The sequence below is a fragment of the Psammomys obesus genome, unplaced genomic scaffold (assembly GCF_907164565.1).
Source record: "Psammomys obesus unplaced genomic scaffold, mPsaObe1.curated_primary_1811, whole genome shotgun sequence".
Taxonomy (NCBI): domain Eukaryota; kingdom Metazoa; phylum Chordata; class Mammalia; order Rodentia; family Muridae; genus Psammomys; species Psammomys obesus.
This window is the reverse complement of record NW_026585895.1, coordinates 46,800,376-46,824,853: the sequence shown is the minus strand read 5'-3', so window position 1 is coordinate 46,824,853 and position 24,478 is coordinate 46,800,376. Positions and strand designations below refer to the sequence as shown.

Here is a 24,478-nt window from a genome sequence, read left to right as displayed (position 1 = left end):
TGAAGTGTCTTTCAATACCCCTGGTTCTGACCACTGTACATGGCCACACAAACCTTGCCCCAGAGACCCTGCCTACCTTCCCAGAGACATAAAGACTCCCTCCCCTCCAACAAACTGCACCAGCTCTCTGAAGCTGTTCCCTTACTGCCTGCCGACCAAGGCCCTGCACTGCACCCACACATCCCTTCCTGGCTAAGTTTCTCTCCCTCCAGCCCAGCCTGACGCAAAACAGGCTGGCTATCCTGAGGGAGAGAAGCAGACAGGGAGAAGCAGGAGCTCCACTTCAGGCCCCAAGTGGGCAAGTCCTCCTGAGGAGGCTCACTGGGAGGGGAGGCACATTCCATAGCCCAGCCCAGACCCTGCTCCCCTCCTTGTGGCTAACTCGGGACTGGTAGACCATGGAACACCTCCTCTGTCCTAAGTTTAATTTCCCAGACTTCCTGGAGAAACTGAATCGCTCTATGCCCATTTTACAGAAGAGGCTGAGACGCAGAAGGTGTGGGACCTTGCCTAAGGCCACAAGGCTAAGTGGCAGAGCCAGACAGAAGCTCAGAGCCAGCTCAGGTTATCTGGAGAGCTTTGGATGGTTAGGGAGGTCTGCATCTAGGGCTGGAGGTAAAATATAACAGCAGAATTTCCAGACTCTAATCTCCTATTTCCTTTGAGGGCCTGGCCCAAGGAAGGAACATGTGGATCCCATTTTGGCCAGTGGTCAAGCCACCCAGTATCCCTCCCTCCGAAGCAATGCTGCAGAGAGAGCACAGTCTGGGTCAGGTGCACCCAAGGGTTGCTTGACAATAGTTAATGGACTCAGCAAAAACATGTAAAACCCTGGACTGGGGAGCTGGCTGGTGCTGGTTTGGGAGAGTGTTAGGGACAGTACAGGGCACTCCACACATAGGGCTGATGACTTTGGCCAGCATTCCTAGAGGGCCTGGCGTTAGCACGGGGTGACATGCCTCATGGCCCATGCTTCCTGGCCTTGTGGGCTAGGAGAAGTGCCACCAGGAGGGAGATAGAAAAGCTCTTAAAGGGGAGCGAACATGAAACAAGGTCAGAGGAAGGAAAGCAGGGATCCAGAGGAGGGACAGGTCATCTAGGAACTATAGCACCTCCAGGAAGGCCCAGACAGAGTAGGCCAGGCCGACAGGCCTTGGGAAAACAGAGCTTTTCCTGGTGTCTTCTGGGCATTATGGCCATGGGACAGGAAGAAGACACATGGCTGCTGAAAAGGGAAGAAATGCCAGCTCTGGCCAGGGCAGAGTGCAAGGAACAGTTACAACCGTTACATGACTTAGTCATTTGGTCATTACTCAGTCAGTCACTACATAGTCAATGACGCAACAAAATGTCTGACAGCAGCAGCCTGAGAGAAGAAGCCTTCACTCTGGCTCATCCGTGAGGACGCACCAGTCACCGATGAAGAAGGCTTGGCAGGAGCAGGGGACTGCTGGGGACACCGTGCCCACAGTGTAGAAGCAGAGCGATTGATGCTGCCCTCATCTCCCTCTTTTTTGTTCAGTGTGGATCCCCAGCCCATGGAGTGATGTCGTCCACATTTAGAATGAGTCTTCCCAGTCTGAGTCTAGAAAAATCCTCACAGATGTGCCCAGAGGTTTGTCTCCAGGAAGATGCTAAATCCCATCAAGTTAACAATTATGATTAACCATGAAGATGCTGGACCTGGGGGACAATGTGTGTTCATTTTTCACTCATTAATTCATGCATTCACTTGGTCACTTATTCATTCATTAGTTCCTTCTTTCACTCATTCATTTGTCCATTCATTTACTCATTCAGTTAGTTTCATTTATTTGTTCAGCAGGCTCTGGGCCAGACCCCTAAGACCACCTTTGAGGGGACTACAGAACAGTGAGAAAAGAAATAAAAATGGCTCAAAGCAGGGAGAAGGGGCAGGCAGGAGGCCATTCCACAGCAGGGAATGTCCCCCTGTAACTGAGGAGAGCCAAGCCAATGCCTGAAGTTGGAGAAAGCTATCTATGCAGAGGCCCAGCATGCTCCGTCCAGATCCCTGCAGGCCCCAGAACCTCCCCATACCACAGTAGTGCCGAGAAGGATGGTGCTGGTTCCTGATGAACTGACTTTGGTCCCCAGGAGCCACATAATGGAAGGAGAGAACCAACTATTGTAAGCTGTCCTTTGCCCTCGACATACGCACCGTGGTGCCATGCTTCCCCACATACATACACAGCAAATAAGTAAGATGAAGACATCCCACTAGGAACCTTTGGCAGTGGGAGGGGTGCAGATCTGAACAGCCAGCAGCGCTCTGCAGAGGCCTCTGTGCTGGCTGGCACAGCTGGGGCGGTGTGTGGTTTTGTGGTCAGAGTCTACAAGTCCCTGACAAAGAAAGGAAGCCAAGGTGGGAACTCCACAGATGATCCAAGCAGACCCCTGCAGTGTGCATTTCTGAACACTAACTGCAGTGAGTGGGTTTTCAGTACATTTCAGGCCTTCTAGGACCAGGACCAGGTCCCTAAGGGCACCATTGTCCTTGAGGCACAGGTGGTCTCGAAAGGGCTCCTGTCCACCATTTTAAACAAGGTCCTTTTGGGGATAGGGACAGACGGGCATGCGGGCCACACAGTGTTCCTAGGTGTGTTTGCACCCAGGAGCCAGGTACACACATGTGGTCAAAGCCCTGGGTCATGGGGTCTCTGACCCTTCTCCCAGCAAGTGCTTCCCTCCCCAGCTCCTGCAGAACACACCTGAGCAGAAGATGTTTGCTGATACCTCTCCAGTACTGGTGCCCCTAGCAATACCAGTGCCCAGAGCCAGGGAAGACCGGGGCCAAGGGCATGTCTCAGTAATGTAACTGAACTTTTTCCTGGCCGAGTGCACGCCTGGCCACCCCAGGGGTTGCTTCCATGGAGAAGGGCTCAGAGCAGCAGCTTTGTCCCGGCTCAAGACTATCCCCTCAACCCTGACTGCAGTATGAACTAGGTCACCGGCATAATCCTGGCCAAATAGGCCTAACCCAGATTGTCCAGGCCATGGTCCTAGGCCTAATTATCCCACATCTGGTCAATAAACCGTTAACATGACATCTTCGATGTTAATAATCATTCATGAAAAAGTCACCACAATTTATGAGATCAACGCTAGTTAGTAAAATTAATAAATATTTCATTCGGTGAGATTTATTCTGGCATCATCCTGACAGGTGAACACGGGCTTTTGGGCAGCCCCAGGGAGCCAGCAGCCAGGAGAGAATCGCCCAGAACTCACTTGGCCCAATAAACATTTACCTCAAATCCTATGACTATAAATCCACCGTCTGGACGAGGGTGTCCAGTAAAACCTGACTTAACATTATGTGCGGGCCATTAACAATATTTATATAGATGTCACCTCAGGGAGGGTCAATGTCTCCAGGCAGGGCCTAGCAGGCGTGACAGGAGCTGGGGAATGTGGGGCCAGGAGACTTCCCAGACCCTTGCTGGGGTCCCTGCGGTGTGACCCCAGCAAGCATCTTGCTTTCCAGGGCAGTGGTTTCCTCATCTGTGAAATAGTTAGGGAATCCCAAGAGCAGGGTTCACCAGACACTAAAAGAAGTGCCCTGCAAGGAGAGAGATTGCTGGAACACTTGTCCAAAGAGCCCTCAGGAGATGCTCTGGGGTGGTACCTGAGAGTCAGTTATCACTAGTGTGCTGGCCTTTACTAGACTATAAGGTGAGGTGTTCATGCTGGCTCCCCTTTTACAAAAAGGGGAAACTGAGGCTTAGATAGCAAGTGCCTTGCCAGGGGCAGCCATCCAGGCAATGGAAGAGCTGTGCTGGGATTCAGGTCTGAGGTTTCCTGCACCACTGTGGCCCCTAGCTCGGGGGAGTCCTGCCCTCCTCCCCCGACCTCTCCCTCAGAAGGAGCTGCTCTTCCAGGGACAGAAGTTACTGTGACAGAGCACTGAAGGCAGGCCAGGTATGGTGGCCATGCCTGGAGTCCCAGGCTTGAGAGGTGGAGACAAGAGGATCAGGAGTTCAGGGTTCTCCTCAGCTATTCAATAAGTTCTAGGGCAGCCTAGGCTACACGAGGCCTATCTCAAACAAAAACAGAGAGAGGGAGAGGAAGAAGAAAAAAAGAAGAAGAAAAGGAAGAAGAAAAATTCAAAGGAGGAGGAGGAGAGGAAGAGGGAAAGAGGGGGAGGAGAGGAAAGAGAAGAAAGAGAGGAAAGAGAGGGAAAAGAGGGGAGGAGGGGGAGGAGAGAGAGGAGAAAAGCTGCAGCAGCTTGGACGACCCACTGGCCAATCTGCTGCCCAGGCCAGCACCAAGAAACAAGTAGGATGTGATACAGTGTTGGTACCTGGACCAGGCAGAAGCACCTCTGCTTCCAGTTCAGATAACCTTGGCTTCTCCAGGAGACCTCAGGCAAAGGCTATCCTACCGGACAGTGAGTGAGCCGGCACATTTGCTTCTAAAGCTCCCTTCAGCCTCACCCTGACCACCTGAGCACTGAGGCCTGGGGAGCAAAAGCTCCTCATCCTTTGTCTTGCTGGAGCCTCTGCCCAGCCTTCACAGTCTGGAACAACACAGGCACGCAGATGGCCCAGCTCACGGAGCATGCTCAGTGCACACTGGCGCAATGACCCTCACCCCACACACCTTTCCCATTCAAGGAAACTGAGGCTTAGAAGAGTCGCTTTGGAAGAAGCAGAACTAGACCTCAGGCCCAAATCTATCCCAGCACTGAAGACACTCCTCAGGGACCTACGTGGAGTGCAGGTGGTGCAGATCCCGGTTGAGAAGCGGCCAGGATACTTTGCTGCTTCTGCCTGCTTGGATGCACAGTGTACTCTGTGAACGACCTGTCTCTCAATGTCTGAACCACAGAGACCATAAGTTAGGCACCTACTATATGCAGGGACAGAAAGCTGTAAGAACAGTGAGGCTGACCCAAAGCGAACATGAGTAAAACACAGAGGTGGTGGCAGGAAGAGTGGCAGGCATGTCCAGGGCTCTGCTGGGCAGCTATCGGCTTTCCCTTAGGTCGCCCCCAGCGCCTGGAAGAGCTGCCCCAGTGTAGTTGCCATACCGGGTTGGAGGACTAGGGTGAGCCTGGAGTTGGGGGAGTAGGGTAGATGTAGGAGTAGGGTAGAGAGAGCAGCAATGGCAGGGAAGAGTGAGCTCTAACTTCTCTGCAAAACTCATGGGGCCGGGGAGAGGCTCAAGCGGACATAAGGGCCAGGGAGCTTGGCTGAGTCCAGCAGCATCCCCGCTGTGTGCAGCAGGGAGCTGTGGGAAACTTGTGAGCAGGTAAGCCAGAATCCGACAAACGTTTCAGAGCAATCTTACCAACAGCCGGGAGTAACGAGATTGATTGAGGGCTGGTCCGATATGGGTTGCGGGTGAAAGGAGTTAAGGAGGTCCGTGTTGGCAGTGGTGAACAGGGGGAAGGAAGGCCTGTGTGGACCAGCTCAAACAGGGCTGTATTGGCCCCAGCCTCCCCTGAACCTCCACTTGTGCCCATTTCCCAGAACCTCCTGGACATCAATGCCCCAGAGGCTCTGCATGCCCAACCCATCCAGGCTCTGGCCCTTCGTCCCAGCCATCTCAGGCCTCAGAACATCAGCCCAGCACAGTCTGCAGCTGCCAGTGGTAAAATCACCAGCCCACGCACCGAGGTCCGAAGCTCACTTTGCATTCAGTCAGGGAACCGGAGAGAGACGCATCACTGGGGCCTCTGAAGGTATTTTCTAAGGAGTGCTGTGCATCCTTCGACAAGCCGCTGTCCCTCCCTGGGACTCTCATGAGTCTGTTTTTTTACAGCAAGGGGCTGGCTAACAAGCACCATTGTTTTAAGTGCTTGACACATGGGACTCTCTCCCCGTGCTCCTCCTCACCTCGTTCCCCAGTTCCCAAGCCACAGGCTCCCAGGTGGGAAGAGGAGGAGATAGGAAGAGCCTCAGACAAGGTCGCTCAACACAAGACGGCAGAAACGGGAGAGAACTGAGGCCACCACAGGAGGGAGGGCTTGTGGTTCCATCCCAGGCCTGGAAATACACAGGACTCTTGTTCAGAACCCCAGCAGGGCCGCCCCAGGCAGGTGAGACCACCTCTGGAGCAGGTTCAGAGGGAAGGGCCCAGCCTGGGCCTCACACAGCCATGGCTCTCAGGTGGAAAGCCAGCTCTGCACAGGCCTGGCTCCCCAGAGGGCTGACTCTGGGGTAGGTTTGTGGCTGAGGAAGGCTCTGTGCTCTCTGCATAGCTAAAGGGTTTAAGCCAGTCATGGCCCCTCAGTGAAGCAAACCTCCAACTGTTCATTTATTAAGCACCCGCCATGAGCCTGAGACTTCTCCAAGGTTACTGAAAGACTGCAAAGGCCTTGAGGCGGGAGCATGCCTGAGCAGCTATCTCTGGGCAGGAGAAGCCCACCTGTGAGGACCAGCTCAGACAGAGGCAGGAGGGACTGGGCCAGAGAACTGGCCAGCATCAGCCAGATTTTCCACCTGGCAAAATACTAGAAAAAAATTGCTAAGAAAAGGTTTATTCTGAATCATGGTTTCAGGGTCCGAGTCTATGGTCACCTGGCCTCATGGTGGCAGCTGGTGTTGCAGCATCCACCGTGAAGGCACACCAGCAGTGACATCACTTCCTCCCTCTAGGCCCCACCCTTTAAAGATTCCACTACTTCCCAAGGTGCCCCAGGCTGATTAGCCAAGCAAGCTTTCAACCCACAGGCCTTTGCAAAAGGGTGTCCTGTATTTCAGGTCCAGATTATAGCAGGCCCAGGGAGAATAGTGAACCCCAGCGTGGCCATGGGGAGCCTGAATGAATGTCCCTCTGGGTTTCACTTTCAAGAATGAGGCACAGTGTGTTCTTAATAAAATCTATGATTAGCGATTAGCACCAACCGTTTGCTCCCAGGGAATTGTGGGAGTTGGGGCTGCCTTAGGGTCTGGCTCCTATGGGCAGGAGCTGGATTTGAGCCCCCTTGAGCACGTTTTTCTCCAGGCTGGGGTTCATGGCTCTTCTTTTCCTCCTTGTAAGAGAGATGAAGACTATCCCCAGGCGTAGGACCTTCGCAGGCCCTGGGACTGGCATTCAATCAGACCCCAGCTTCCGGAAGAAACCACACCAAGTTGTTAACACCTATATTACGGGCCGAGCTGTATTTGAGATATTAAAAGACATCCTGTTTCTGCCCCCGTGTCACTTCTGAGATGTAGCATAGATAAATGATATATCACCGCTTGAGATCTACCGAAACCATTAGTAACCGTGACATTTTGACGTCAGATTTTAAAAAATTCCTAAGTAATCTTTTTGATTTATGAAACGCTGTCTGGGTTCATCGAGAGAGATCTCAGATTTATCACCGCCTGGTTAGAATTATTAATGATTTTCAATTTGTAAATCCGAAGTCGAGAAAGTCTGTGGGCTCAGGGCGAAAACTCCCTCTGATGGAGGCCTGGCCTTTCTTCCTGCCGATTTTCTGCCTCCAGGAGATGAGACAATGTTCTGTGCACCTGACACAAAGTTTCCCCAAATCCTGTCTGCAGCCTGCAGGCCAGTGGTGATCACTCCAGGGAGGGTGTGTCAGGCCCCTAACGGGGTCCTCACACACATAGGCCTTGAGAGCCGCCCCAGATGTCTCACAGATTAGCAGGGGTGAATGCAGCAGGGTCTGCAGATGGGCCTTAGCTTGGATCTGGTTCAGGGCCAGGTATCCTTGCCTAAGGCAGAGCCTGTTTGCAGTCTGGACCTGCTCAGAGGCCGGATGCTGCCTCAGCCGGGAGCCCTTGCCCCCTGTGAACCTTACCTTTGTCCCCATCAGCGCCTTCAGGGGCTACCATCTGCACGGGAGGCTGATAGGAGACCACTGGAGTCTGGGCCCCAGACACTTAGGAGGTGGGGTAATCGTTCAACTACTGCTCCAAAACACTCTAGAGCCCTGGGACTTCTGTGGACTGTCAGGCTCACTGGTGGCTTCTGTACGTACAGTCTGAGACTGCTCTCAGACCTACGAAATCAGAAGGTTCTATGCAGCTGAGCCCGAGGACAAACAGCCTCTTTGCAGAGAGGCCTGATCTCCATTTCTCTCCAGCAGCAGGGAGGCCCCACAGTCTCCAGCCTTACCCCTTCCATGCTACCCTCCTGCTCACTCCTTCCAGGACTACCCCCCCCTCCCCCTGTTAGTCCTCCAATAGAAGGTGATTTTCCTGTCCTGCTCCCACCAAGGCTGGAGAGAGCCAGTGACAGCATGAGGCCACACAGGAGCCCCTGAAGGAGAGAAGCAGACCAGACTCTTTCCCATGTCCAACCCCCTCCAGCTGCCCCTCCCAGAGCTATTCTCCACCAGGAAAAAAGGTGGCCCTGAGACTGGGTGTTTCTAAGGAGTGAGCTCCTCTTGGATTTCCCAACATCACAGACACAGCTCTCACCTTCCTGCAGCTCCATGATGATCCCAGAGGCATCGTGGAGTTTGAGCGCTCATGCCCCAGGGGCCACCAGCTGCAGGTGGCACCATGCCCACTGCTGTACTCTGGCCCAGCTTGCAGAATGCTACCTTTAAGAGTCACCCTACCCTCCATACACCAATCACTACCCATGACTTTTGTTGTTCTGAACCTCAGTTTCCCTACTATGAGAACCTATTCCTCCCAGAAGTCCCCGTGCTACCTCTGAGGATAGGTGGGACATGCCTCTGAAGGCAGAGTTGGTGACCCCTGGCAGGAAGAGACCCTGAGGGACCCTTTGTCTGCCAATAGATGCACAAGCTCTATGTGAGGAAAGCTCCAATGCCCTCAAAAAGACACTGAAGGAAAAGCCAAAGCTTGTAGAGACAGTCCCTCTAAGTGGGTGGAAATAACTGTCCTAACTTCACACCTTGGTCTACCCAGCACAGTTGGAAGCACATACCACTAAGCTATTTTGCAGGTCTAGGCTGACGTCAAGGCTCAGACAGAGAGGCAGAAGACTAGAGTGGCCAGCTGGATACTGAAGCAGAAGGGTAAAATCAGAGGATCGATACCACTGCCCACTAGACTTACAAAGCCAGGGTGGTGTGGAAGAAACGTGGCGGAGAGCACCTGTAGCTGGCCTTTTAAAACTCAGCTTTATTTGGGGTGTTTAGGCCTCTACCTCCCTTCCATCAACCCTCCTAACCTTAAGTGGGAGAGAGAGAAGGTTAGTGGGGAGAGGGGCCCAGAGCCCTTTACTTCTCTCCGCTAGTTGGGGTCAGGGGGTTCTTCTAGGCCTCTGTACCAACCTCTGTCAACTGCAGTCGCAGCCATCAGGCTCCTCCACGCCGCTGTGCCCTGACGCGTTTCTCTCTGTTTGTCTGCTCCAAACCTCCACACAGTCCAAGGTCTCCAGTCTCTCCGAACCACTCCACGCCACACCAAATGCCCTCCAGAATGCCACACCGTCCTCTCTGCCCCTCACATTTATACTCCAGGAGTCCTAGACCACACCCCTCTGCGTGCCGCACGTGGAAGGCCGTTCCCAGCTGGCAAAGCTCACGCCCCGCACGTGACAATTAACAGGTGTTGGACAAACTATCGCCCAACTAAAATCCCACACTTGGGATTAGAAAAACAAATTTACATAACATAACTGAGTTTACAAAGAAACCGAAACTTCCGTTATAGGGACAGCACAGTCAAGCGCATCAACCGAACAAAACCAACTTCCCTGAAAGCAGCACCTTAGCCATGGTCGGCTGACGTGGAACGGAGGACACCTGCAACAAACATGGGGAAGGCCATCCATCCACGGGATGAAACCCAGACACGGTCGGTGTGCCCTTTCCAGTGTTCAGACTGAATGAAGACACACAGCTGGCTGTAAAACTCTCACAAGCGAGCAGGGCCTGGTGGAGCACACCTTTAACACCAGCACTGGGGAAACAGGGACTGGCAGATCTCTGTGAGCTCCACACCAGTCTGGTCTATACAGGTTCCAGGCCAGCTGGGGCGACATAGAGAGAAACCCTATCTCAAAGAAGTGAAACAAAACCACACACACCCTTTCTTCAAGGTAACACAGAAAGCCTAGATGAGCCTCAGCATAGACGTGGCTTTTCAGACACGACACGGAAGGCAGAGCTGCGCCACTATGGTGAAGATCCCGCCCTGCAAATGACAGTCATGGAGGATGAGGTAAGCCACAGACTCTAAGAAAGTGCTTGCCAGGCTCACGTCTGCTAGCACACGTCACCTAGGATATCAAAGGACTATTGATATTTAACAGGAAGAAACAGGAGAGCCAGTTTTAGAAAGGGGCAGAAGACCTGGGCAGATGCCCCTCCAAAAAAAATTCCCACATGGAAAGTCAGCGGAGAAAAGGGTTCAGCACCATGTGCCATTATGGCTTGATCAGTACAGCGCCTTCTGGGCGAGTACACCAATAAGAGGATCTGCACCCATCTGTGAAAGCTGAGTGTGAGACCAAGGCTGAGGAGGCAGACCCAGGAGGGTCCCCACGGCTTGCTGGCAGCCAGTGGGCGCCAGTCAGTGACTTCCAGGTTCAGAGAGAGGTCCTGTCTCAAAAAAGTGGGGAAGCGGGTATGGAGAGCGGAGAGAAATCCTGAATGGATGATTTCGTTGACTTGAGCATGGCCACTTTGAGGGTGCCAGTGCCTCAGACTGAAGGGAACAGCAGCATCTTCCCCTGGAGTACAGATGGTGATGAATGGCTGATCTTTAGCTAAAAACAGGCCTACGGCAGCTTCCTGGTTCAGGATGACTGCTACCCCAAGGCTGAATCCTTCAGAGACTCTCTACTGAGATTAGCTAAACTGCCACCTCCTTCAGGCTGCATATAATAAACTCGCCGAGTTTCCAGGCCGCTGCTGGTGTGTCTCCATCTGTGCCTGCAGCCTTGTGTCTGTGAATTTCGAGGAGAGTTACCAAAGAAGACACCAACATCGACCTCTGACCTCCACACACATGCACACATAAACAAGCGTGCACACGCACACACATGAACACAAATACTAAGAATCATTAAAAAGAGAATGGAATTTCACTGCATGTCACTCAGAACACTCAAAATCCAAAACACTGACAAGACTAAACGCTGGCAAGAGTGTGGAGCAGCGGAGCTCTTCCTGCCCGCTGCTGAGATGCAAACACACTGAAGGACGCTTTGAGAGTCTGCTCCATCTGCACCTTCAGCAGACAATCCAGGAGTTGCACCCATAAGGAACGACCCAGATTCTGGCTACACAAAAGAACTAGATCTATCTCTTTATAGCAGCCTCGTTCATAATCACCCAAACTGAGGAGCAGCCAAGATACCCTTCAGCAGACGAATGCAAAAATGGTGGTGTATAAAGTTAATGGAATAATATTCAGCACTACAAAGAGAGGAGTTATCAAGCACACGTCGTTATATGGTCTCAGTCATGTAATATTCTCAGAGAGCAAGTGTGTGGGAACAATTACAGGACCAGGAGATAGAGAAAGGGGTGAATAGATGGAAGATGGAGGGTGTTTAAAACATCAGAACTATTCCATATGGATATAATGGTGAGTACACATCATCAGACAAGCCAGAAAATGAAATACAGCCGGCCGTGGTGGCTCATGCCCTGTAAGTCCGGCTCCTGGGAGGTGCAGCCAAAAGACTCAAGAGTTCAAAGTCTTTCCCGGCTACACAACAAGTTTGAAAACAGCCTGAGCTTATGAGGCTGTCTTGAAAAATACAAAACTACAGAATACACAGCGTCAAGAGGGAACCGAATGTTAATACAGATTCGGGGCTGATGAGATGGCTCAGTGGGTAATGGTGCTTGCTGCCAAGAATGAGTTTGATCCCTGGAACCCACATAGTGGAAGGAAGGAGAGAACCACTGACCTACACACACACACACACACACGTACACACACACCATATACAAGCATAGACAAGCTGCTGTGCTGTGGCCCTGTGGTCTGCCGATGAGCACAAGCGTAGGCCGCTGTGGGGGAAGCTGCTGCTGTGGGCAGGGGCATTGGGCATGGGGGAATTCTGTGCAATTCTTTTCTTCAACTATAAAGTTTATCAGTTAAACCAAAAGTAAAAGATGACTCAAAAGAAAGGACGAAGGAAAGAGGAAAGAAGGGGAGGAGGCAGCAGACACTGAGGGTGTGTGACTTCACAGTCCAGCTCATAGGCCATGGCTTCTTGGGAACATCTCACCTTGCTGAGACTGTTGGCAAAGCCTGGGTGTGGCCCCAGTAGGGAACATTTAAGCAGAGAGAACATGGCATTTTAACATTGTAGGGGCTAAAATCCCTGCAGATTCTGATGGGGAAGGCCAAGTTTTATTGCCTGATATGATTCTTGGTTGTCAACTTGACTACATCTGGAATTAACCAAAACCCAAATGGCTGGACACATCTGTGAGGGATTTCTTTTTCTTAATTAAATCACTTGAAATGGGAAGACACACTTCTAACCCAGAGATATGAGGTAGGAAGATCCACCTCAATCCAAATCTTTTGAGGTGGGAAGGCCCACCTTTAATCTAGACCACGCTTTTTGCCGGCATGGGAGAAGGAAGCTCTCTCTTTGCCTGTATGCTCTTATTCTCACTGGAAGTCCATTCCTTCACTGCCAGCAGAGTCTACTTCTTTGGGATTCTGGCATATCCTGAAGGCCAAATGAGATATCCAGCTTCATGGACTGAACAACAACGGGGTTCTTGGACCTTCCACTAGTAGGCAGCCATTCTTGGACTGGCTGGATCACAACCTGTAAGCCCTTCTAATGAATCCCTTTCTCTCTATATAGAGTCATTCTATAAATTCTGTTGGTCCAACTGTATTTCAGCCTGTAAGCTGAAATAAAGCCTCTCTTCACCAAATTGTTCTAGGTCAGGGTATTGATCATAGCAATGACAAGCAAATGGGGATAGACCCTCACTAATATAGCCCAGTCTCACACTTGTGATCCTCCTGCCTCAGTCTGAGATTAATCTTTTGTTGTTGTTTAATGGGAGTCTTTACATGCTGATTCTGAAATTCGTATGGAAATGTGCTATAGCTAAGATATTTCTGAAGAAGAAATGACACCTAAGAAATCACTCTCTTGTGTATTAGGAAGAATCAAGAAGCTTTGGAGTTGGGCCAGTGTAGTGTCGATGCCCAGGCAGGCGGGCATGCCACCCAGCATCCATGAGAAATCAGGATAACTGAAGGACACACATGTGGACAGAGATCACACTGCAGATCAGGGTGCAGGAGGGGCAATCAGGCCCCCACATCCTCATACTAAACACAGAAAGCAGTGAAAAGATGTTCAACTTAAAGTAAAGCAGCATAGCAGAGTTCATTAAACTTTCCTGCAAGCCAGTAAGAAAAAGGGACAGAAGAGCCATAGGAGCTGGAGTGATGGGCATGGATGAAGCACTTGCTGAGGAAGCCTGAGGACCAGAGTTCAAGTTCCAGCACCTAAACAACTGCTGAGAAGCTACAACAGCAGTCTGTAATCCCAACACAAAACCTCCTGGATCTGTAAGCTCTGGGTTCAAGAGAAAGGCCAGAAAGCCAGGAAGATAACTGACACTGATCTCAGGCCTCCCCATGCCTGCACACAGGCATGTATGCACACCTCCACACGTGTGTCCACCCATGCAAACATGCACATACCCATAAATACCCGTGTGCCACGTCCATATATATGCAAAAAAGAAAGAAAACAAGTAAACAACTTGAAGATGTATTTCACAGAGGAGCACAGGCAAATGCCTAACAAACACCTGCAAAGATGCTGATATTGTCAGTAATGACAGGAATTCAACAAGCTGATTTATTATTGTCTGGACACCAGGTTCTTGAAAACAGCGAAGCTGACAAGTCTGTGAGCATGAACGTGTCGGAAGACCATGTGATGTCCATCAATACAGTTCAATAGGGCCATGAGTTCCAACCCAGTGATTCCACTCTGGGCCTGGAGAGGGCTCCAGGCACCTCAGTCAGGGGTGGTCAGCAGGGGAGAAGAGTAACCAATGTCCATCAGCTATAAACCCTGTGACCTACAACAGTGACCTGCATGCAAGGCAATAGAGGCACAGATGTAATAGGAGTAACCAACTTTTGTTTGTTTGTTTGTTAGATTTAAGGCCCATTCTACAAGATGAACCCCATAGCTAACACTGCTGATGAGACCAAACCCCAAGATTAGAAAGGTCATGGGTCCCAGGGGAAAACCTGTTACTATTATTCTGCTAAATGAACACTGCACGACTCCTAATGACTTATTGCTGTACCCATCGATGAGTGCTTTTCTTGGCCCTTATCAGAGGAGCGTCTTCTCTTAGTAGACGGGAACTAACACAGATTGACAACTGGACAGTGTGCAGGGAGTGAGGAAATTTGCAGCGCTCAGCCCTACGTAAGACTCAATGCTGGAGGATCTACGTGAAAGAAGAGATAGAAAGATTGGTTGTTAAGAGCCAGAGGTAGAGGATGGCTCCAAGAAAACAGCATCTTCCAGACACGACAGGGCTGAAGTTTTCACACATGTGAATCACAGAGTCAGCGGCTGCGTGCACAAGACCTGCAAAAGACCAGACAAAAGCCCAGCATGGGGGAAGGAAAAGGGGACACGAAGTCCCACCCCTAACCAGGAAGCTGTTTGCAATTAATAGCATCTGGTAAAGGGAAAATCAGTTTTCTTCAATGGAGTGACACTGGGTGTCAGCTACACTCCAGGGAAGGCTGAGGAGTTTACTTCCTTCCCCTGCCAGTCCTGTAAATTGAGGGGCAGAATTAATTCCATACCACCAAGGGTTTTCCCTTCTACATCCTTTCATAACAGACTCCTCCAAGAATCCCCAAGATCTCCCCACGAGGACATCATGGCCCCACTAGCCTTCTTGGCAGTTTTTCTTCCTTAGTCCATCTGCTGCTGCTATAATAAAGCACCACTGGCTGTACAACATGTAAGGGATAGAAGAGTTCTGGCTCACAATTCTGAGGGCTGCACAGTCAGAAGCATGGAAACAGCACCCGACAAAAACCTTTGCCACATGACATAGCAGAGTGCTGGAGGGCACAGGTGAGACCAAGAGCCAAACTCACTTTTACTGGGATTTTTACAGGAGTCTGTGGTAACCCACTGCCATGTAACTAACCCATTCCAATGATATTAGTCTACTGTCATGTAACTCACCCCCAGGACAGACATTTCACTCCCGCAGTAGCAACATCATTCCGCCTCTCGAGGGCTCCAGCCCTGCATACTGTTGTGCTGGCAATGAGTGTCTTTCTCATACATACGCCTCCTGAGGGAACTCAGAAGGGACAGGCCACGCCGGAGCACTTGGTAACCCCATGGTTCTAGAATAAGACTACTACGACAATTCTGAGCCAAATTTGAAACCAGCTTTAATTAAATACTAGCCAGGATGATAAATTCTGGCCAGGTCTACTTCCATTTCCCAGGGAAATGGTGACGAGTCATATTTTTTTCAGAGGCTTAAAAAGGCAAAACCACGAGTCCACTGTACTTCCCACCAGGTCCAATCAGAGGCAAGCTTATATCCTGACGTACATGCGGTCAAGCCCGCCTGGTGCAACTGAGCAAACTTGTTTAGGAGAGCAAAAACGAGGTTTGTTTTCTCCAATAACAGTAGCCCCCAGCATTCCAGGAAGTTATGTCCTTGGGCATCTGGGGCTTCCTCGTTAACGTTGGCCCTTCCACAGTCTTGAGAAGATGTGTGAACCTGGCCAACCCTCGAGACAAGTGCCTTTCTGATCCTGCCCCTTGGGCAAGTCTCTTCCCTGTTGGGCTTTCTTCTTTCTCTGTCATATGCAGTAGGGGACAGCACACGTGTCTCAGGACATTTCAAGGAGACCATGAGCAGAGCTCACAGGTGGTCTAGGGACCCCAGGGATGGGAGGTCTTCAGGACTTGCTCTCCCTGACCCACCTGGGCCTCCATTCTTCCATGGCCCCGAAGCAGGCTGTGCGGCTCTCCCTCCCATCACTGCAGAAGCTCTTCCCCACCTGTCGCCTGCACAGACCCCCATTCCCCCAGGCTCCCTATCTACCAGCATTTCCACAAACATCCTCTGAGGGCTCAAGACATAGAAAGCAACTCTGGAGAAATTCAACAGATTCGGGTCCTGATGGGGAGATGACTTAAGCAGCCCCATGGAAAGACAAAGGTAAGAAGATCGTGGTAATCAGCAATATCTGAGATGTGCTGATATCAGCATGCCTGGCACACAGTAGGCACTCAGTTGATAGCTCTTGCCATTGATCTGAAACACTGAGGTGCAATCAGCTTGCACACACACAACCATCCAGCTCATATGCCCTTGTTTCTTTAGTTCTGTTGCAACTGAGGGGTGTGCGCGCATGCACACGCACGCACATACAGACAGTGTCCACCCTCACAAACCCACGAGTGGGTCCACTCCAGCCAGCATCTTTACACTCAGGAACCTCCCACAGAAAGCTCATTCATTTTGATTTACGAATGTTACAAACAGAAACCTGAATATCTCCGGAGCGTTTTACCATCCTGACTTTGATCCCCACGACACTGCTTCTTTCTCCCCGTTACCTAAAATTAGCAGAGTAATTCGGAATCTGTGTCTTTATTTAAAAGAAAAAACTGTAGGTGCAGAATTATAAAAATTTAATATGCTCCCAGGAAAATGAAAAATGAGAGGCTGTGATCTCGTCTAACACTTTCAAATGTGTTTATTAATTCATGTTTTAAATCATAAGTTTCATTCGGTGAGAGCCATGCACAGCAATAAGCCTGTTTTAAAATATTAATGAATAAACAATATTTCTCTATTGAAATATAACATGCTTCTTTGAACAATGGACCGCCAGTAATAAATCAAAACCAGGAGAAAATTGCATTTCATATTTAATACAAGTTGAACTCTGCCTTTTTATAAATGATATCTTTTTTGTTTAATTGGCGTCAGTTCAGATCTAGCAGATTGCTAATAAAATTCTGGATTTCCATATTTAATGATGCGTACACTTTCTGTTGAAATTTAACCAGGGGAAAAAAAAGAACCATCCTTTTATTATATCCTGAGATGGCACCTTAGCCCTCCTCTAAGGTCTAGCCTGGAGGCATGGGGACAGCCTGCCTGAGCTGGGAGTTAAAAGAACGATCCACTCACAGCCCCTGACTTGGTAGCTGACTCCTCCCGGTAACCCTACCGCACGGTGGATGTAGCCCAGACCTGCCTTCCTCATTGGATCAGCAAGTAATCGGAAGAGGAGAGCCACCCCTTCCTTCCCACCACACAGGTTTGCTCCCTCGTTCAAGGTAGGCAAGGACAGGGTTACTACTCGACTAGGAAACCAAGGCTTCAAAGAGAAGGTGTCATGACCCAGGTCCCACACAGCTGTTGAGCGTCCTCACCCTTTGTACTGCAGTGTGGTACTTGGAAGCAAGGCACATATCTACCTGAGTTTCAACAACAGTGTAGGTTCAACAGGAGGAGGAATTGGAGTGCATACCCCTTGCCATGAGCTAAATCAGAGACTCCAGACCCTGGAGGATTATATGCAGGGCACGGTACCCATGCACCTGAACATGCCACCCAAGGTAGGTGTGAAATCACTAAGGAAGCTAATGCACACGGAGGTTATATGACATGCACAGCTTGTATGCAACAGAGCCAAGACCAAGTATCCTCTCGGGAGGCCACATTCCTAGGTGCTAGGCTTCAGGACAGTTTTAGCCATGCAGCCATGCTGCAGACCTGATTGGCAGAGCCCATCTGGCTCGGGGAACAGGCTCCTGGCTCTGCACTTGGGCTTGCCAGGAAGCAAGGTCCCTGCACATCAACCAAATCACCAGGTGGAGGATAGGTCACTCCAGTGAGCTGGGACCCTGACTAAATGGGATCGAATTGCAGGCCTGCCTGTCATTGGCCTTAAGTTCCTATGGAACCCATCCCTAGCTCTATTTGATTGACACCTTTGGGTTTACTGGTGGTAGACAGAACCAGAAAGCCCATGTGGAGTTATAAATGTGGGGTTGGGGAGATTGCTCAGTGTACAAAAAGTGTGAGGACCAGTATTTCTAGTCCCAGAATCATATAGAAGCCAGGCAGCCATGGCAGTCAGATCCTACACAGAGGCTTCAGGGAGACACCATGCCTGAATAAATAAGGTGGAGAGTGGACAAAGACACTTGATGTCAACTTCAGACCGCCACACACATGCACATGTGTAGATGCACATATGAGCATCTACCCATATGAGGACACACACACACACACACACACACACACACACACACACACATTTCAGGTTGTGCTCAGACATACCCAGAGGTATAATCGGGCTATGTATTTGGCCAAGTGGTTTTCAACCTACATTGCCCTGTCCTTGGTGGGTGGCATCCCTTCTTTGAGCCTTAGATTTCCTTTATGAAAATGGAGGGCTTAGCGGTAGCCACTGTAGTAACTCGTATACTGAGGTGTGTAATGCACAACACGAATGTGTATGTGTTACACACATGTGAGCTCACAGTGTCTAAGTTCGCAGTAGGAGAACGAAGGATAAGAGCCTGGGGGGTTGTAAGGGGCCAGAGCTGGTCAGAGCCTGGGACTCGGAGACACCATAAGGGCAGAGTCCAGGCACAGGACCCCTGCAACAATAGAGTTCCCATAGGGGTCATGCCCTGGCCTCGTGCTCAGTCACTGCTACAACTGCTTTAGAAAAGTGTTCTGCCTATCACTAGTCATGGTGCCAGGCCTGAGCCAGACCTAGAACACTGACTGTTTGTATTGCTCAACCCTTAACTTGGTGACCCAGACAGGTGTCACCACCGGATGTTTCATTGTCACATATACCCCAGTACACTCAGGCATGTGAAGTCTAAGGGGACAGGGAAGGATGCTCCTGGCTTCTTTACCCCAGAAAGGAGCTCTTACCAGAGGCATGATGGCCATTATTCACTGGGGACTCTGGTTCCTGCTACAAGTGGTAGCTGGAAGAACAGCAATGCTAGCCTAGATATGAGAGACGCTCAGTAAGTAGAGGCCATGTTTCCAGGATGGTTCTTTCCCAAGGTATGGTACACATTTATCCCTCCCAAAGTCTAGGAAGGCCAATTCTGACATCACTTTCCACATAGAATGGCTTCTCTAATACACAGCCCCTCTAACTCAAAAGGGACAGGAGGCCCTGGGTGTCTCCTGTCATGTGAATGACACCCTGTTGTTAGAAATGAGCAGGTGCTGGGTGCTGGGGCTCCAGACACTGTGAACACACATTTCCACACAAGTAAGTACCCATGTTCTCCTCCATCTGCCATTGTGCAGGGCCCCTCACCTGTAAGTGGCTGGCTCAGTTGGCTCCCTGCTATTACTCCCTTTGGTCTTAACTGTCTTCCCAATACTCCATGAAACGTTAGCTTCCAGAACCAGCCAAGCAAGGCCCCAGGGATTCAGCTCCTGTTGGGTAGGACTGACTTCATCGTATCTGGGTCTGGTCTTAACCCACTGTTTAATCCAGGAAAGGTAGTCAGCTGAATCTACCAAAAGACCACCACTGAATCCACATAAGACCCTTGGTGCCAACGCCCATATGCTCTTCAAGCCTATAAACTATACCTATGCAGTGAGCCCCAGAGGCTGGGCAGAAAGGCCAGCGTAGTATCCTGATGTCCCTATCTAAATGGGATAGTTCACCTCCTCTGTATTCCCAGGAGAGGTGAAGAGCAAGGAGGAAACTGCACAAGCATCTTCTAAGCCAGCACATTGGCTGTTTCAACTAAGTGTCCTCCAGAATATAGCCGTAGACCTTTCCCATATCCCTACCAAGTTCTGGGAAACCCCTAGTAAGTTCCAGTTATTTTTCAACAGGCTGACCCAGGACAAAGCTAAGATGGTCCTTGGGTGTCTGGGGAAGCTAAGGAAGATGAATTTGTGTTATGTGTATCTGTATGTGATGTTTCCACAGGATCTAGTTTGCAAAACTACACAGCTCAGGGATTATTTTATGTACAAAGATAAGAAAGGCTAACCCAGAAGCTAATTGAATCATGCAAATAATTGTTTAGCCATGGGAGAGATTCCTATGGGCAGGCTGAGCACCCATATGAGGGAGGACAGCTGTGGAGGGCAATCTATTTTATAAAGTTTATCTGCACAGAATAACTGCTGCAAGATTAATGGGGGCGGCGGCCCCAGCCCTTGTTCTGCCTGGTTCAACCAGCTGAAATAGGAAAACAGATATATTTATCATAGACATTTGCTGCAACTGATTAACATTAATCTGATTTCCTGTGAGTCAATTTCCTTGAGATATAGTAAACAGGCCAATTATCTGCAATGGGCCTCTTTTATTATAAAGATTTGGACATTAGTGACAAGGATGTATGCAAATATATGGACTTTATTACAATCTGAGTAACACAAAAATAACGTGCAATCTGTTAAAAATGTCTAGCTGGTTGTACATATTACACACTGAGAATGCTAAGACAGACTAGAGAGATAGATGAGGGGGCTTTGCCTTTTGATTGGCATGTGAGGCCCAGTCTTTCCAAAACTTTACTCATCTCCAACTAGCTAAAAAAGTAAACTGGACAAGGCTCTTGTTATTCAAAAGACCATCTAGCAAGTTCCATTTAGCCATTAGGTCAAAGGAATGTGAGTGCCGAGGGCAGCAGTCCTGGGATCAAGGTGGGCCCTGGGCTGTCCCGGGTCTGTGTTTCAGTTTTTCAGCCCATAAACATGGGAGGGAAAAGAAGGGAGGTGAGATGGTCTAGCGGACGGTCCAAGACTTCATCAGGGGCAGCAGTCAACAGCCTCACTGTCACCCAACCAGACCATGTATCTGCTGGCCCAGTTCAGTGAGCACCCCCACAACTCCCACAGCACAGCTGTGCTGGCTCAAAGAGCAGAAACACACATGCATCCAGGTTTAATCAGGAAAGCAAAGTTTATTCATGTCTGAAACTACATATAACTACCACAAGGAAGACTTCTCAATCCAGGGTGTGAGCCAGTAGAAAGGAACACGGAACGCTTTTAATACATCAGAATCACCGCCACAAATTATTGTCACGACTCAGTCAGTTTCAGAATCGCATACAATACAAAAAGGAGGAGAGGGCCCGCCACACAGGGTGAAATGTACAGTGCTGAATACTGAATCTGAACGCATCACAAGAACCCGCCTTTTTTTTTTTTTTTCTTTTTCTTTTTCTTCTGTATGGATTAGTAACAAGATGAAGAACATTCAAAACGCTTCTCAGTATTTACAACAGCTTGGCTGATCCTGTGTTAAGAGTCAGACCCAATGTTGCCGATATTGGCTTTTTAAGGGTTGCAAATGCAACCCTGAGTTTTCTTTTTTAAAAGATTACAATGTACATTACATTTTGTGAAAGGAAACAAAGAGTTAATTACAAGATGCAAAAAGATAAGAAAGAGACAAACTACAGCGTGAGTATTGTTCAGAGGTAGTAAGTGAGCGCTCTAAGCTACAGAACATGTTGGGATTCTATTGGTTTGTATGAGTTCGCATGAGGTAATAAAGCTGTGTTTTGATTGGTGGGATGTATAAATACTCTTTTGCTACACTATGTACAGCACTCCAGAGAGCAGGGCCTTTCCAGGCTGCCCAGAGGACGAGCACATCTTGACAAGTCTGTGCAGCACTCGGCGCACACGGTCAAGCCCCAGACAGGTTTTGTTTCCACCTCTGTAGCAGCAAGATCTTCATCTCAGGGCAGTCTGGATCCGTGGTCTCATCAGCGCAGATTCCAGACTCTGGTACTTCAGACGGAGAAAGGAGGCTACCAGTCTTTGACCTAATTACAACGTAAGAGATGGCAACACAAACATGACGAGGGAAGTTCTGAAACACACCTTCCTTAAGAGAGACGGGCAGACAGCACCTTCCTCCAAGCCCATCGGTGACATGAGAATGATGATGAGAGTCTGCATGGAAATCTGCAACGGTTCAGCTTAGGCAAGGTGAACCTTGCAAGCTCTATAATTGGGGTCTAGCATAGGTGGTACTTCTTACCCTTAAGGCCAAGTAACTGGCAACTGTGGAACCATTAATGTAAAAGACTGATAATAAATTATGATGAAACAGTTACAGAACTGTCAACAATGTTACATCTTGGCCTAATTGGATAAAGTGCTTTCTTTTAAATGTGTGTCTTAAGTTTAAATACAAATGATTATGATTCCTTAAAAAACAGGTTTCCCGAGTTCTCTAAGAAGACAGGGTTTACAGTAAAGCTGTAGGTGGTGGGTTACAAACGCTTTCCTTCTCCTCCTATTGCTCTGAATGCACTTATCAAGGCATGTCAGCTGGGAAAGCGCCGGGGATTAGTTAGAGGTATCCGAGTGCACACTGCCCGGGCCTTCCGTAGGAGAAGTCACAGAAGATGGAGTTGTTGCATCCTGCCAGCCTCCATTAGCCTGAAAGGAGAGGCACAGTTCAGTGGGTGCACGTCTACATATTAATTCCACTCCCCAATTTAAAACACCCAGATGACAACAGGAGAGCAAAGGCGCATTAGCAAAATGTATTTTCTGAACCCACTTTGGCAGGAATTGGAAGCATGTGTTAAAATGGGATTAAATGCATGTAAAACAAATCCATCCCATCGAGTAAAGACTGGGTGATAAATCAGCTCAGTGAAGATGACTTCAGCCAATCCCAGGCTGGCACTGAGCGTGGCCTCTGATCTGCTGATAAAAACCACCATGCAAAAGCAGCCTCTCAGAGGGTACAGTGGAGAGGCTCAACATGATACTCTGGTGCAACCTTGAGCTCCAGGAAGCAGACACTTCCGTCAGCTCCATCACTGTTCCCACAGAGAAGCTCTCTCCCATATATGACCGACAGCCAGCTAGCATAACCCTTGGAAAATGAAGGCCACAATTTCCCTGTAAATAGGAACCCCTCCAGAATGAAAATGTATGAACTGCAGAGAGTCACGTGCTATTCAATCGGGACTCCAATTGTCTGCAAGTGGAGCCCCTTGTTGGGATGGCGCAGCTGCCTGCACATGCAGCCCTTCCTGCTTGGACCTGCAGCAGCACCAACAGTACTCAGAAACAAATTTGCCTCATGTCTCGCCCTATAGAGGCAATTGCTGAAATCAATGTCTGATCAGATTTCTGCTGTGGCAGACAGCTTGTCGCTACGTATTTTTATGTCAGTCAAGAAGAGGAAGGTGCTGGGCTTCTGAGTTAGGGAACACTGAGCAGAACTGACGGGGCAGGTCTTTCTGGAGGGAAGGCTAGGGTGAGCTGCCTGACACCCAGTCTCTGTGGCTCCAGCCAGCCTTGGCGTCTACACTTGCCTAGCCCCACACCCAACACCAACACAAACAACCTCTTCGTTCTCTGCCTCCCTCCTGTCCATCTATGATTTCTGCAGACAGTCCATCTGAAAGTTCTTTTGGGCATGCAGAAGATCTGCATATGGACAGCTGTTTCTTCTCCCACAGTAGTTGTGTGTGTGATTGCTATTACTACCTGGAACTGTAGTAATGGAGCCCAGGGTCTTGAGATGTTAGGCAAGCTCTCTGTTAGAAAGCCACATTCTAAGCTCTTCTTCTTCTTTTTTTTTAATGCCTTAAAAAAAGTTTTCATTTATTTATTTTATGTATATGAGTCCTCTGACTGCTGCAGAAGAGAGCATTAAATTCTAGTATAAATGGTTGTGAGCCAGCATGTGGTTGCTGGGAATTAAACTTAGGACCTCTGGAAGAACAGACTGTTCTTAACCACTGAGCCATCTCCTAGTGCCACCCCACCCCCATGCTTCTGATTAACTGTATAGATCTGCATATGAAGCCCCTTCAATCTCTCTAAGATAGTGGTTTTCAAACTTCCTAATGTTGTGAACCTTTAACATAGTTCCTCATGTTGCGGTGACCCCCAACCATAAAATTATTTTCGTTGCTACTTCATAACTGTAATTTTGCTACTGCTATGAATCGTAATGTAAATATCTGTGTTTTCTGACGGTCTTAAACGACCTTTGTGAAAAGGTCTTTTGACCCCCAAAGGTGTTGAAATTCACAGGATGAGAACCCCTGCTCTATGATCAAAGGTGGAGCTAGAGAGAGGGGTGGGTGGGCAACTACTACAGAGCTGCTAGTCTACATGGAAAAAAGAATTTGCAGTTTGAGACATCAGATTCAGGGCAGAAAAAGGGCAAGAAGATTAAATAGTAAGTCGCGGCACTGTTCTTGAAACCGTCAGGCTGGGCGGTGACGAGTGCATGTGTGTCCTCTCTAAGACACCCCTCCCTGTCCAAAAGGGAAGCTGTCTCCCCTCAGCTATGAAAATCTCCTCGGAAAAGAAAAACTCCTACACAGATCCAACCCTAAAGATATCCCATCTGAAGTAAACATCATTCCTCTTTTATCCAAATTTATAAACAACAAATGTACAATATTTCTCCCCTTCATGGCAGCTGCAGGAGAGGTTGTCAACGAGCATTCTTTTTTTTTTTCCTCCAAATAAATTAATCCTTACTCTGGTGGTTTGAGATTATGCACTGTATTATAC

General features: G+C 49.2%; 1 protein-coding gene across 2 annotated transcripts in view; it reads right to left on the bottom strand.

Moving 5' to 3' along the window:
* Positions 1–20,851: 20,851 nt before the first annotated feature.
* Pbx3 (PBX homeobox 3) overlaps positions 20,852–24,478 on the bottom strand; it is a 200,677-nt gene continuing 197,050 nt past the window's right edge. Inside the window, exon 9 of one of the 2 annotated variants that reach the window (XM_055600787.1) lies at positions 20,852–22,372. In XM_055600787.1, the coding sequence (XP_055456762.1) occupies positions 22,280–22,372 (93 nt within the window). In that variant the 3' untranslated portion in view covers positions 20,852–22,279. The remainder of the gene's footprint in view (positions 22,373–24,478) is intronic. The other variant, XM_055600788.1, reaches the window with a different exon arrangement.